General features: G+C 40.6%; 2 protein-coding genes across 2 annotated transcripts; both read right to left on the bottom strand.

The window, feature by feature from the left end:
* Positions 1–1857: 1857 nt before the first annotated feature.
* On the bottom strand, positions 1858–4139 carry LOC141653847 (metal tolerance protein 9-like). The gene is made up of 6 exons (XM_074461716.1): positions 3796–4139; positions 3504–3616; positions 2999–3244; positions 2847–2927; positions 2531–2761; positions 1858–2396 (listed from the first exon to the last, which is right to left on the bottom strand). The coding sequence occupies exons 1-6, from the start codon at positions 3968–3970 to the stop codon at positions 2028–2030; spliced, it is 1215 nt and encodes a 404-aa protein (XP_074317817.1). The 5' UTR covers positions 3971–4139; the 3' UTR covers positions 1858–2027.
* Positions 4140–4150: 11 nt separating this feature from the next.
* Positions 4151–11462, bottom strand: LOC141653846 (phosphoacetylglucosamine mutase). The gene is made up of 10 exons (XM_074461715.1): positions 11154–11462; positions 10096–10160; positions 9748–10010; positions 8305–8424; positions 8084–8226; positions 7713–7970; positions 6279–6688; positions 5794–5969; positions 5076–5172; positions 4151–4574 (listed from the first exon to the last, which is right to left on the bottom strand). The coding sequence occupies exons 2-10, from the start codon at positions 10154–10156 to the stop codon at positions 4417–4419; spliced, it is 1686 nt and encodes a 561-aa protein (XP_074317816.1). The 5' UTR covers positions 10157–10160; positions 11154–11462; the 3' UTR covers positions 4151–4416.
* Positions 11463–14769: the final 3307 nt, after the last annotated feature.

The raw sequence follows: 14769 nt of genomic DNA on the forward strand, positions 1-14769 counted from the left end.
AACTAGGGCATGCATTGGCTCCCTTCCCTTCCCCATCCACCCGGTTTTTAAGAGGAGAAAAACCATGAGTTTTTCTCATCTTTTTAGAGCATCCACATTGAAGAGGATGGACCATCCTCTTAGCACCCTCTCTCATCTAAGAGGATGTCCTCTTCAATGTGGAAGCATGGTTACATGTCCTCTTAGAAGGAGGAAGAGGAACACTTCCTCTATTTTTAGAGGATATGCAATCTTGGCCCTTGTGCCCACTAGTCATCCAATATCTAGCATGTGGCATAAATTTACTTCTTTTTTTATTTTTTGGGTATAAAAAAATTGGGAGAGTAGAGTTAAGAGGATCCTCTTTGATGTGGAGTTTTTTTAAGAAGATTAAAATGAAGAGGATGAAGATAGTGGAATATGAGTGAAATTGAGGTGTCAAAATTAGAGAAGGAAAGAGAAAAAATAAGAGGATAATATCATCCTCTTGGATGTGGATGCTCTTACCTTATACATACATTTAGTTAGTGTATGATTTTATTCATTCTAATTCATCTAAAAATAAGAATTTTAGAAAGATAAAAATACTTTCCTCTTCTCTTCTCTCTAAACCGGTTTTTAGAGACAAATACCAAAATTATTTTGGGTCAATTTTCATACAAGATTAATATTGTACTAGTATCTATAATATTAATTTTAATTTAGAGTGTGCTTTGGGTATAAAACATTGGGAGAGATCCTACACTTGGGTCTTTGTTCATCCAAAAGGAAAGCACAAGAACAAGAGGGAAAGGTGATCTCTTTTGTGCCCTATAAACCGAAAATCCAATGTAAGACAATGATTTCTCCTTTATATTGTTCATTAGTTTGCATGCATAAGATCATTTGTTAATTTTATGACAAATTAAAATAAAACATATATGAATATGTTAAGTATATAGATCTACTTTTCCTTCAGTAATAAGTTTTGCTGATATGCTGATACAAATGTGTTGCAAATGAGCTACGCTATTTTGGCCCGGTTCTATTTGACATTATTTCAGTTCAGATCCGTTATATTCAGTTCAAGTCGGGCCAGAATAAGTTTAGACCGTTCAGTTCATTATTACACTTCAGTCCAGGTCAGGTTCAGTAAGTTTGGTTCCTTATTATGATATTTTCGTCCATCCCCGTCTGAGTGTCAATTATTGAGCTTATATGCAAATGTACATTTAGCCAAACAAGGTTTAGTACCTACTGTATTCTGCAGGTAAGCTTGGTTTATCATGCCTTATAGACTTGTGAAACTCATTGAAACTTGGTCCCCCAATTTCAGTTGTAGTAGTTTACGTCTCCGTCTGATTGCCCCTTGCGCATTGCATAGTGAGCAAACTTCAGACTCAACTTTTCTCGTTTCTGAATGTTTAGAATCATGCTTAAGGTTCTGTAGGATCGTTATTTTACTGGTTTTCACTCTCAAGAATCGTCAAATGTCTCTGACGAACATAAATTACTGAGGGTTCGCTTGGAATGGGAGTAACTATTAAGGGGTAATAGAGCTTAAATGAACTAGAAAATGGAGGAAAGTGATGAAGGTTGGAGATAGAAATGGAGGAAGATAGTGTAATAGTCCATCCATTAAGGGGGTAATAATTACTCACCTCCCCCTCAAGTAATGCATTACCTCCATATGGAGGTAATAATTCCTCCCTCACCACCTCTTTCCACCCTCCACAACCACCACAAATCACCAATCTCCTTCCATTTCTTCTTATTTTAGCCTCTACTACTCCCTTAATAATTACTTCCATTCCAAGCGAGCCCTGATTGCTAATACAATCTAGTTCTTGAATTTGAAATCGAGGTCGTAAGCTAATTCAAAAGTTAGCTTTGGCATCATTAGAGTTCTGAATTTGGCAGCAGGTACCTTAACTTGCATGAAACACTTGTATTCTTATTTTCATACTTACAATGACCTGTATAAAATTAAACTGTTTTTAGAAAGTATAGCAAGTTCTAGATTCACATTAACATTCTTTTGTCGGCGATTACATGATTCAATCAGATATTCATGAAGTACTAGATATTAACTTGTTTGTCTTCTGCTGATGCTCTGGTTTGTGAGTAACCTCGTGATCAACGTGGACAAAAGCTCGTTCCACTTCAGGTAGCTGCTCAAGTTTATCTTGGAGGGCGTCACCTATGTTATGGGCTTGACTAAGCGGCATGTCTCCTGGCAATACTATGTCAACCTCCACAAAGTAATGACGTCCAAAGCGGTATGCTCTAACACTTTCAATCTGTTTTATTTCCTCAGCATGGTTCCACGCAAGATATATTAACTTTGTCAAGTACTCTGGAGGGGCTCCTCTGCCTATCAAGGATCCTATATTTTCGATCACAGTTCTTGCCCATGTAGTTGTTGTGTAGAGAGCTATCTGTAAACGTATTCAGTTCGATAGTATTGGTACATCTGAGGAAAATGTAATGGGCTTGTCTACGATACCCCTACTCGGCTGCAAGTATCGGGCACACCTAATTTATGACTTATTGAAATGATATAGGGACTTACTATTATGGCTCCAGTGGGATCGATCCACCAAAAGAAGTGGATGGCTAAGACAGCTGCAGCGACACTAATTGAGTTGGTAATAACATCAAATAAATGATCTTGAGCGTATGCTCTAACGATATCATTCTTGAACCTTCGGCAGTAAACCATTAAGATAAACTTGACTACTGTGACTGAGACCATGATTGCGATCATCCATTTTTCCTTCTCTGGACTTCTCTCTGGCTGAGCCTGCACCATGATCAGTGAACGCATTTTTTTTATAGTAACTGCCACTAATGTAGACTTAAGTGTACAACTAGGTCAAATATCTTACCTTGGTAATTAGTTGTCTGACAGATTCGAACAGTACTTGCAGACCAAAGGCTGCCATTACTGACGCAAACACGACTATTCCCTGTAAATTGCAAGGAATTTGTAAGAGATCATTGTTACTTTTAAAGTTACATGGTTTCGCATTGTTCTTACCACTGGTTGCATTCGAGTTTTCCCGACTGGGTATTTTTCTGGATTTGGTTTCTTCATTGCATGAGCAGTAAACCACAAGATGAATCCTGATAAGACATCCAAGAGGGAATCCAAGGTTGATGCTATTACTGCCATTGATCGAGTCTCTACAGAAGCATAGATCTTTGCTGCCAGAAGAAGGACATTTGCTACGTTTGATACTGTGATTGCAGTTCTTTCCCCTTTTGCAAGTCTCATTGCTTCATCCTGCCCAGGAAAAAAGTTATCAGAAAATGGTGATAGTTCTACTGCAGCCTTTGTCGGTAACCAGTTCCAACACGAAAGTTTAATTTGTGTGTAGCCTAAGTTAGTCCCGCAAGAGATGGTCTCACACATTGAAATGCGAGACAAACTAATTTACACGTTAATCAAACCATATTAAACGATGATTAGTAGATAAATGTGACAGTCTCGCAAAAACAATCGTGTGAGACTTTCTCGGTTAAGTAGTTGTTTAGAACCACACCTGAATAGAACTTGCTGAGGAAGAGCCAGGCTCATCTGATGGCTGCAATTCATTTAATCCTTGGATAATCTCCTCTTGTCTCTTATAGTACGCTTCAATCTTCCATCTTTTTCCTGAACAAGGGTTGAAAGTTAAGGTACGATCAGATTCTTTAGCGATTTTTAAGAGCGCTATTGATAAAATTTGTATGGTATGAACTATGAAGTCGGAAACTCATTAGCATAAAAAACTGCCATATGGCTTCCCTTGCACAATGAAAAAAGTATGGTTTGCATGAAAGCAGAAATCTTACTTAATCCCAACACGTTGGATTTGCCTAAATCTCGATCAGCAGGAAGCTTGAACATGTCGAGGCTGAGTTGCCATGGCGGGTCAGTTTCAGTCTCAACAAAGGTATGCGGAGATGCAGCTGGCGACAGTAGTTCAACTCTGTAGTCCATTGATTCAACGCGCTGGTTGGCTGCCATTTCTTCTCGATCGTTGTTGACGAGAGAGCAAATTACATGTACTCAGTAGTGCCATTCTTTCCTCTTTATAGGAGATGAATAATATTCTGTCGAATGTAAACGGAGTCTGATTCCGTAATATGATGTGACGGAGACAATTATTCTGTAGTTAAGACTTAAAAAAGCATGGAAAGTGCTAGGTTTTGACGCAAGCAATTGATATTGTTGCAGTTTAATATACCATATTTTGGTGTCTACAGTCATCTCACTCAATAAAAAATTACACAAGAACCAGTCAAGTACATAAAAACTAGCAGAAAAGCCTGAAAGAAAAAGCCTGTAAAATGACACACTTCCAAATTCTCAATTTCTAAAGAATATCTATCCAATGATAAATTTAATAAGAAAAGGATTTGTTAACCGTGAATTTCTGCATAATTTAACAAGTTGTGATCTATTCGGATGAATCAATGACAGCTGCCGGATCCAAGGAATTGATCCACAATTTTTGCTACTGAATTAGCAAGAGAGTCAGCCTCTTCTTGGGTTGCAGCTTCGGCATAGACCCGAATAACATCCTCAGTTCCTGATGGTCTGATAAAACATCGTCCATGACGATATTTAACTGCATGCAGAGGATAAAATATCAGGGCACGTCTGTGTCAAGGGTAATTCAAGCTCGTTACCATATCAATATCTCCATGGCCTCCATCCCAACTTTTGTCTCCATTTCATCTACTCATCTATAATCATAATTTTTTTTTTCTTTCAATCATACGTAGTTACAAAGTAGTTGTCATTTTTACTTTTAAAAAAATGTATTCTTATTATTACTGTTAAGAAGTTGCAACTATCATATATTGTGAGAGAACATCGGCCAAAGCCGATATTGTTCGACCAATAAAGTCAATGCGGAAAAAATAAGTGGGATGAAGGGAGTACGGAGTAAAAATTAATCCCGGAAAATAAAATAATTATATACTGGCAATTATAAGCTCATAACCCAAGGAGCTCTTTACTCTTGTTTATATTATTGCAAGAGATGAAGTCGACGTTGATAATGATTGGCCACAAATAATATAAAATGTACTCCGAAACAAATAAGAGTGGGAGATTGTGAGATTACCAGTTTGAGCATCGATAGCATCTTGAATGCCAGCGGGTTGAACAGCTACAGTTTCAGCATTTGCCGTGACAACAGATGTTCTATCAACAACTTTGACCTGAAACTCACACAAAAACACTATCACTACACTGCATGAATATGGTAAGGTACATCAAATGCAAAGATGTATGAATATTTGACAGGCAGAAGAAACAATTACGTACTTTCTAAAAGATATCATGACATATGACTATATGAGCTTGGAAAGTGTAGCATTCAGGTGTGTAAGGTAGAAGGTTTCAAGTACTACGAGAAATTTAAAGAAAACAGCAACAAAACGACATGAACTGGAAATAAAGTATCAATATTACAGAATAGACATTCAAACATAGAACAGGTGACAATGGACTGAAAATAAGAGAAATTCACCCATGCTGAAACGAGTCTAAAGTAAAAGTATTGATAAAGCCATGGCATCCAGGCAAGGTTACCGAATTCGCTCGGTGCCCTACGAATCACGAATTGTTAAAAGCGAATTCTATCATGTTGCTTACTGAAAATACATATAACACACATTCTACAAGAGCGAATCGCAAATTGATAAGGACGTATTCATAGCGAATTCGGTAACAGATCCAGCGTCTTGAGTTTTTTTGTCAATGTCTTGACTCTTGAGAGTATTATTAGGTCTCCTCAGTCAATGAGAAAACTGAGTGGAAAATTAATACAAAGAACAAACCTTAAGCTGTCTGCTTGGGAGATCAGTATAGAGTTCATTCCACTTTTGAATTGACCATCCTGTGTGTCGTAAAACAGCTTCCACTAATAGCAGTCCACTCAAGGCATCCCCAACTGCTTGATTGATCAATTTACTGACAGCTAACAGTCTTGACACAGCCTTTTGCTCTTCGGAATCTAAAACAAGAACACTAAAGTCGATTGTAAGAGAATCTTATAATAAGTTAGCGTGGCACCAATTTCACATCTCAAGTAAAAGGGTCACTGAACGTCGTAAAATGACCACTATGATATAAAATGGTTCACTAAATAAAAAGGATTATAGAAAATGATAATTAGTTACTAACATTATGAAAACGGATACTAGCTAACAGGGTCTTTGTTTGCAGTAGAAAGGCAACTAAAATATACAAGGAGATGTGACGATGAAGATTGGGTTTGTAGTAAAGGAGATGTGATGATATAAGACAAGTCAAACATGATCACCTTTGGAGATGGATGAGTATTCCCTATTTTTATCTTCCAACCAAGTTAAGACAGTTTCTGAAAACAATATGGTGCCATGGCCATTTGCTTCAAAGTAGATGCCAATATCGTATTCCAAAGCCTTTTCATGCAAAAATTTTACACCAGTGGGAGTGAGTGCAACATCGAGGCCCAAGTTCTTCAAAAAGGATGTAGACGCCCCATTTGCATAGGCAGTTTGTACTATGCCAAGTCGTGCTTGGTAAGAATTGTGTGCTTTTCCTTCATCCTTTATAACACTTAGTTGATCTTTGATAAATAGAGCAAACAATGATAGTATCTTGTCCCCATCAACAAGCTCAATCCTACTGCTACCTGGTTGCACAAGAAAGTATACAAGCCTATCTGCATCTCCATCGAAACTTGCACACCTGGAATGCTAGACCAATTCTTAGCACTTAGCATTGCTTCCACAAACAACGATTCTTCTCATAATGATACAAATCATTTAACTTGTACTCATATATAAATATACAACAGGAAACTAAAACTGTAAGGTGAAAGAGAGCATTTTCAAGTTCAAACAACATTTTACCCAAATGTCTCAAGGACTTCCGCAAAAGGAGGGGTAGGGGGGTCGTATGTTCGCATCATTACCCTTGTGTTAACAATACAAAGTGGCTATTTTCAGATAAATTAAAGCTGAAAATTTCATTGCGAATTGCATCAAATGACCGCCATTGGGCTTTATTTCAAATTAAAAATATTTTCTTAAAAATCCAGTCAGTTTTGGAATTCTGGGTTTAGTGTCTGAAATCTCCTACATCAACATCCAATTATACTACACCGCCGAAACAGGCTCCTGTGTGGGAGGCCAATGGTGAAATGACAAAGCTTTTGTACTACTAAGTAATAATTATAAGTAAAGTCATTAACAAGCAAATCATCCCCACCCCTTCCAAACAAAGATCAATCATGATGATGATGTAACAAGCTACAAAGCAACAACAATGCGATTTGTTTTGTTTCCGAGTAAGAGAGTAAACCATTGAAGTTATCTATCAACGGACGAGCAATGACTCAAGAAAGACAAAAAATAACGTTGAAAATCTTGAGAATAAATTAATACTATTTGTAACTAATCAAATAGACAAACTTGAACTTCTGACTATGGAACTATGGTCATAAATCAAACCAGTGCCGAAAAGAGCACTCAAAGTTTAGAAATATCCTAATTTATCCGAAGACGACATCTTTTTTATGGTATTGAAAGCATAGTAATCACCTCCTGTATAATGAAAGAAAGAAAGGAAACAGAGAAATAACGAAATATAAAGTTGCATGCCACTTAACAGTCACCATAGAGTTGAGAATGTCATATGTACGCAGCCTTACTCAACACAAAATCAAGCAACGTATAGATAAAATATTAAGATGAACAAACAGATTACAAACCTCTTTCCAGCGTCATTAGGGCCAAATCCAACGGGTAAAACCTTTTCTTTTTGCACAAAATCAGCACCAACTAATTCATTCAGAATGCCTTCACCTTTGCTGGAGTTTCTCACTTCTACTAACAGACCATCACATATCTCACTAAATATTTCGAGTTTATCACCTCCAACGCCATTGGCCCCATCCACTAACACCTTGTCATTTAGTCTGTCTGTTTTATTTGTTTTATTTCCATCTGGTATCAAATCCAGTAAGCACCTAAACCATTTTGTTACATTGTCAATTAAGGTTATTGTAGAAGGGTTTCTTGTCTTCCTAGCAAAGAAAAACCTTGGTCAACAAATGGAAAAATGATAAGTGTCTGGCGTAACCTGTAGGATTGCAAGAGTTGCTGAAAGTAATCATGCTCAGTTGATTTCAAACCCATGTTCCTAGCACGAACCATCCAATGCAATTGAGGGGTGGTTACGATTCCCATATCGTGGCTAACAGCCCCAATTATCGAACTAATACCCTTCGAAAGGATTATATAGACAATCATAAAAACTTTGGACTAGATACACTCAAATACACATAAAGTAGGAAACCATACTTCTTTTGCGGCATCTAGAAGAGATTCTCCACTGGGCCGAGTGTCTCTTCCAAGCAATACCTCCGCTGCCCGGTTACCATTAAAAGAAATTTCCTCCTTTCTTACAAAATCATCTATAAGCTGTTGTAGAAAAAAACATAAAAATAAAAAATAATCAAACACAAACTACGGAATCAACTAGAACTTTAAAACTCGTTCCATCTCCTCAAAATATAGATTATCACATTCATTAATCAAGGAGGCATTGACAATACAAGCTTAAAGGCAGTAGTGGTTCAAAACAAACAAAATGAAGCAGCTGCCTTGGGAGATGGCATGAACTATTGCCTCTTCACCATTTCAGCATAAGTGCAAAAAAGAAAGAGAGGCGCAAAGTCGCAAACATAAGATCTATACAACCCAAAAGAAAATAATATCTAAAGACATAGCAATTCCCAACAAGCCCTATGCCGAAATCCCATGCAGCATGTAGGCATTAGGCCCACCGCAAGTGCACTAATGAGGCCTTGAGAGCTGGCCAAGACAAGTTCTCTATACGAAAGCTGGAATCAAGGACCCCAAATCCAAGATGGCGTACTCTTGGAAACACCCTTGATAAAAATATTACGTAAAAGATTAGATCTTTCACAACTAGGAAGCCATTTCTTTCCAACATTCAACATCATCGGTCGAGCATACGTTAAAGACAAACATATTGATCACACAGCCAAATCATAACCTTCTATAATTACTTATCACTTCAAAGTTCCAACTTCTAAGCAACAAAACCCATAAAAAACATAACATAAATCTATTCTCAGCTGACTAGGGATGACCTCAACTGAAGCTCAACATAATGATTCGCATCTCAAAAAGCCGTAATCTTGGAAGCACCCTCATCGTAATCATAGGCAAAAATTTGTCCTTAGCTGACTAGGGATGACCTCAACTCTCAAAAAAAGCCGTAATCTTGGAAGCACCCTTATAGTCAACACAGGCAAAAATCTATCCTTAGCTAACTAGGGATGACCTCAACTAAAGCTCAACCTAATGATTCACATCTTGAAAAGCCATAACTTTGGAAGCACCCTCATTCTAATCACAGCAAGAATCTATCCTTAGCTGACTAGGGATGACCTCAACTCAAGCTCAACCTAATGTGATTCGCATCTCGAAAAGCTGCAATCTTTGCCAGTAGACCCATTCCAATCATAGGCAAAACTACAAAATCTTCTACAACTTTGAACCCGTATCATTCCAATTACCCAAACAAACATAGAATCAAAAGACATTGAAATCCCAAATTATAGAATAAGACGGTAAATTCATTTAATACCGTCAATAAATGAGTGTTTTTATATATAAAAAGATCGTCTCAGACTCTAAGACAGTCTTACACAATAATTATTGCATTGACATATATTCAAAATTACTAACACCAAAATGAAAAGCAAAGCAGAATACCAAAACAAGTTGATGTGGATCAGAAGCATTAGCAATAGAATCAGCAAAGGGTTCCCAAAACTGAGACAACATTCCACCATTAGGATCAGCAATTTTAACACCATTATCAGAAACCCTATTATGCGAAGCAGTAATCATCAACCCAATTACAGATTGTGTCTTAATTGATCTCAAAGCAGCCAAAATCCCAATTCTATAAACAGTTGATTTCAGAATTGTTGCATCTTCTCTGAACCCTGCTGTTCCATATGATAATCTAACTCCTAACATTTTCCAAAAACAGCAGCAGCATATTATAAAGATGGGTGTAATTCAAATGATTAGATTAAAGAGATGTAAATAAGATACCTTTGGGTGGAGGGAAATTTGGAGATGATTTGAGAAGAACTGATCTTTGTTCTTCATTCATGTTTCTTTACAGTAATGTTGATGATGATCAATCAATCACAACAGTACAAATGAGAATTTGTGTAGCATCTTTTTATACAAAGGGTTGCTATTCTACGGCATATAAGTCAAGACGTATATACAGTGGCGGACCTAGGAATCATAGAAACGGGGGGCACAATAGGAAAAAGAGAGACAAATGAAAAAAAATAAAATATGAAATTTCATTACATAGATTTCACCGTGAACATTACATATGATCCTTGAACACTCGACTCGACCCAAAATAGTGTATTTGGACCCTAACAAACTTGAATCTGACATAACTTCTATCATCGGCAACAATCATCCATATTCCATGAAATAAAAGTATATGACCGCCACGGAAACGCTAATTCTCATTTCAGATGAACTACTCCGTTTGACGCATTTAGACGGTCTTATGTGATTATTTTTATGGTAAATATGACCGTTTATACTGAGTAATAATTTTACCATAAAAATAGGATTATGCTCATTCATGAACATGATTTAACATAATTTTACCATAACTTATGTGAACTTCAAATTACTAGTAATGGATGGATTACAGTTGTTCAAAAAGCATTTGCATCTCTTGAAGATGTCAATGTACTCAAACAAATGAAGTTACAGGCAGGCAGTGAGTACTGAGCAGTAGTAATTAGCATCAAAAATTAAAAAAATAAAGAACAAGGAATCAGGCAACAAGTAGACAACATGAACAACAATCAAGAAGTTTCAAGTTGGGTACTGGGTAGCTAACACTGCCTCAAATATTGAACTTGGCAAACATCCTACTAAACGAATTCCTCCAGGCCTCCAATATAGGAAAATTTGAAACTATTAAATCATTCTCCATCATTAATTAAGCACATCAGCTAACACGGCCGGATTATCCAAAATCGAATTAGGAGTTTATTAATTTAGGGTTTGAGAGTTGAGAAATTAAATTGGGGGTTATTAATTTAGGGTATAAAAGTGAGCCGGTGAGGTCATACCTGCGGTGAAAACGGCCGGACGATTCGACGACGGCGATCTTATCTCCGGTAACAAACCCAAAAGCAACCGCTAAAAAAGTTTGAAAAAGCTGCGGTAATGGCTTAGGGCGGTGGACGTCGCGACAAGGGTGGTGGTGTCGTGGTGGTGACTAGTGAGCAGGTGAGGCCGGTGAGTTTGACGGACGATTTTAAGGAGGAAACGTCGCTCTAATTTTTGACGATTGAGAAATTTGAGATATGAATGGAAACAGGAAACGTCTTTTTTTTTTTTTTTTTTTTTTTTTTTTTTTTTTTTTTTTGCGTTGGGGTGCACGTGCCCCCCGGGTCCGCCCCTGCGTATATATTCATCCGTCTTAACAATAAAACGGTTAAGTATCATTCCACCTGTAAATATAACACAAATTTATTATTTTTCTCCATATATTCTGCTTTTGTTTTATTTTAACTACTTAAATCGTTTTACGTTTAAGACGGATAATGCCGTTTTAAACGAGAATTTGTGTTCTAACTAAGGTTCATAGGTAAAAAGAATTGCAAATGGGGGTAGATAATGGGTCAATGTAGAATTTGAGAAGAAAATCGCTACAAAAAAAGTGATTGTGGTTTGTGCACAAAATTAAACATAGATAAGTGAAAAATTTTAACGGGGTAAAATCGTTGTTCCAAGTAGCGGCTTTACACCTGACGTATAATACTGATGGGGCATATTCTGTGCCGCTGACCAAGTCAACATATTGAACGAGGTCAAAGATATCCACAGCAAGCCAATGACTTAGACATCCCGGCCGATCGACCTTTCGGCTGCCAAGACGTATGGGTCTCGGCATGGCAACCTAGCAAATGGGCACATACCCGCGTACTCATATCCAAGAACCCTCGGCATGGAGTCAACCAGGCTCGTGGGCGTCCCTAGGTCCCTCGGCCGAGGGTAGATCGATCTTTCCACCTTTATGCCACTTGGCCCACTTGGCCACTACGTGACAAAAGGTGAAAGTCTATAAATACTCCTCAATCCTCGTTGAGGAGGAGATCCAATCTAACCTAAGAACCACTTAAATCGGTATTATCTCTCTCATCTCTCTACAATACACGTCATCAAGCTACATACTACTTAATCACGGTAAGTTCACCGACTTGAGCGTCGGAGTGAGTACGCTGGCACAAAGCCAAGCCCTCGGTTGCTCATTGTTGCAGGAGAGGCCGAGGAGAGCAATCAAGGCTAGAAGAGGCATTATTCGACAAAGCTAGCGTGGTAAACAAACCTGCTTCGGAATCCATACCCGGAACAATTGGCGCCGTCTGTGGGGAAAAACGGATACTAAAAGCTAGTCATTCCCAAACAAAAAAAAAAAAAAAAGAAACCCACCCAAAAAGCTAAGAAGATGTCAAAAGAACAAGAGGTGTTCGTGGCAGAAGAAGAGCCCCTCCACCGAGGAAGATACCGTCCACACTCAGAGTTGTGCGGCCCTCCACCACCGGATAATTCAACCGGAGTTCGGAATGCCAATAATGCGAGATACGCCGCTGCCCGCCGACTGTGTCACCGTCATGGGGCGTGTGGTTGATGCAAAGAAAGCTAAAGCGACTCCTGGACCGATTGTCGGGCCCGCTCACCTTATGTCACACCGACAAGAGCGGCGGGACCGGTCCAGAAGCTAGGGCCCAAAAGGTGACTCCGAGAAACCTGAACGAAGCACTAAGAGAGGCTGAGCTTACCAAGACGCCGGGGGAGCCCAGAGTGTCAGTGGTAGAACTAAGCCCTTCCCGCACTCGCGGAAGGACGATGTCGCCGCGACACCCACGAGGCATGCCCCAGACGAGCGAAAGGAGTCCGACTCACCAGAGTCGAAGAAGGAGTCCGACTCACCAGAGTCGAAGAAGGAGTCCGACTCACCAGAGTCGGAGAAGAAGCCCTTCCCACCACGGGGAGAGGGGCCGGACTAGGGATGCGAGGAGCCGATCGCCGCGTGTCGGTGAGACACGTGGTCGACAAACCCCTCGGTGCCTACGTCCCTAGAGACCAGTGCCGCCAAAGCTAAAACTACCGTCCATATCATACAAAGGAGAGGGCGACCCAACCGATCATGCCGAGGCTTTCGAGTCTCACATGTCGGTGTGGGAGCAACCCGACGAGGTCAGTGCAGTGCCGAGTTTTCCCAACGACCTTGGTTGGAATGGCGCAAAGGCGGGTACAAGGGGCTACCCGATGGGTCGGTATACTCCTATTCCGACCTAAGAGACGCGTTTTGGCCCGAAGACTCTACCAATAAAAGGAGAGCGTCGAGACGTCGGATCTCCCGACCATCAGCGGGGAGGGAGGCGAGTCACTCCGAAGTTATGTGAAGAGGTTCGATGCCGGGGTTCGGCAGATTAGGGAGCCGAACAGCGAACTAGCGACCTTCGCGCGATGAAAGGCCTCCCCAGGGGACTTGAAAAACGAGCTCATCAAGTGCGGTGGCTTTGAGCCTTGAGTCCGCCGGGAAATTGGCCGACCAGGCCATTAAGGTCGAAGACTATCACAAAATATGGGTAGGCCACGGCGAGGCCGGAACTCGAAAAGAAAGAGCCACCGGGAGGACAAGCCGGATGAAGGGCGCCGTGACAATAATAGGTCGCGGACCGACAGCCCGCCCTTGAGAAGCAAAACCCGCCGGACGCCGGGGAGTTCAGGTCCGTACTACCATAAGAAGTACAAAGATCACACCCCCCTGGTCGTATCGGCCGCCGAGGTCTTCTCCCTGAGCAGAAACGAGGGGCAGAAGTGGGAAAGGCCCCCCAAACCTAGGGGGGACGGTGACACGAGCCTCGTATCTTTGTGAGTACCACGGCCACACCGGTCACTTAACCAACGGCTAGGCATTTGAAGAATGCCATTGAAGAGCCGATCGAAAAGGAGCCTCGGCAAATATGTTCGGAGGCCAAAAGACTAACACCGGTGGCTCGGATAAAAAATCCGTCTTTCAACGAATAGGAACAATTCATGTTGTCATCGGGGGAAACGAGAACGGCGGATCCGCTCACGGGCACAAGCGGCACTGAGCGAAGCGATCATCGGGCGTCAACTTCGTGCCCACTACAGCGGCCCGCCCTTCCAACATCCCGAACATAACTATTGGGAAGAAGGACTACGAAGGAATCATCGCCCCGCATAGCGACCCACTCGTAGTCCACTTAGACATAGCCAACCACCTGGTCATGAGATGCCTGATTGACACGGGTGCTTACACGAACATCATGTTCGGGGAGTGCTTTCGGGGCTCGGCCTGAAAATTGCGGACCTTAGCCCATGCACCAACCCATTGTACGACTTCTCCGGGCGGGCTTGGTCCCCCGGGGTCTATCAAGTTACCGGTGATGTTCGGCCGGTCCGACGCGGCCAAGAATGTGATGTCCGAGTTCGTGGTCATCGACGGCTCATCCGCATACAACGTTCTCATCGGTCGTGTCACCCTGAGTGAGGTCGATCTTTGTAATGTCCATCCGGGCCACGACAACGATGTATGTCTCGGACCGCGGGGAGGTTCATAAACTCGTCTCAAAGAACGAAAAAGACGAGGCGGTCAACGTCCAAATATCGGCCAGAGGATGCAACTTGCAATCCTTCAAAGTGGCAAAG

The sequence above is a fragment of the Silene latifolia genome, chromosome 4, assembly GCF_048544455.1.
Source record: "Silene latifolia isolate original U9 population chromosome 4, ASM4854445v1, whole genome shotgun sequence".
NCBI lineage: Eukaryota > Viridiplantae > Streptophyta > Magnoliopsida > Caryophyllales > Caryophyllaceae > Silene > Silene latifolia.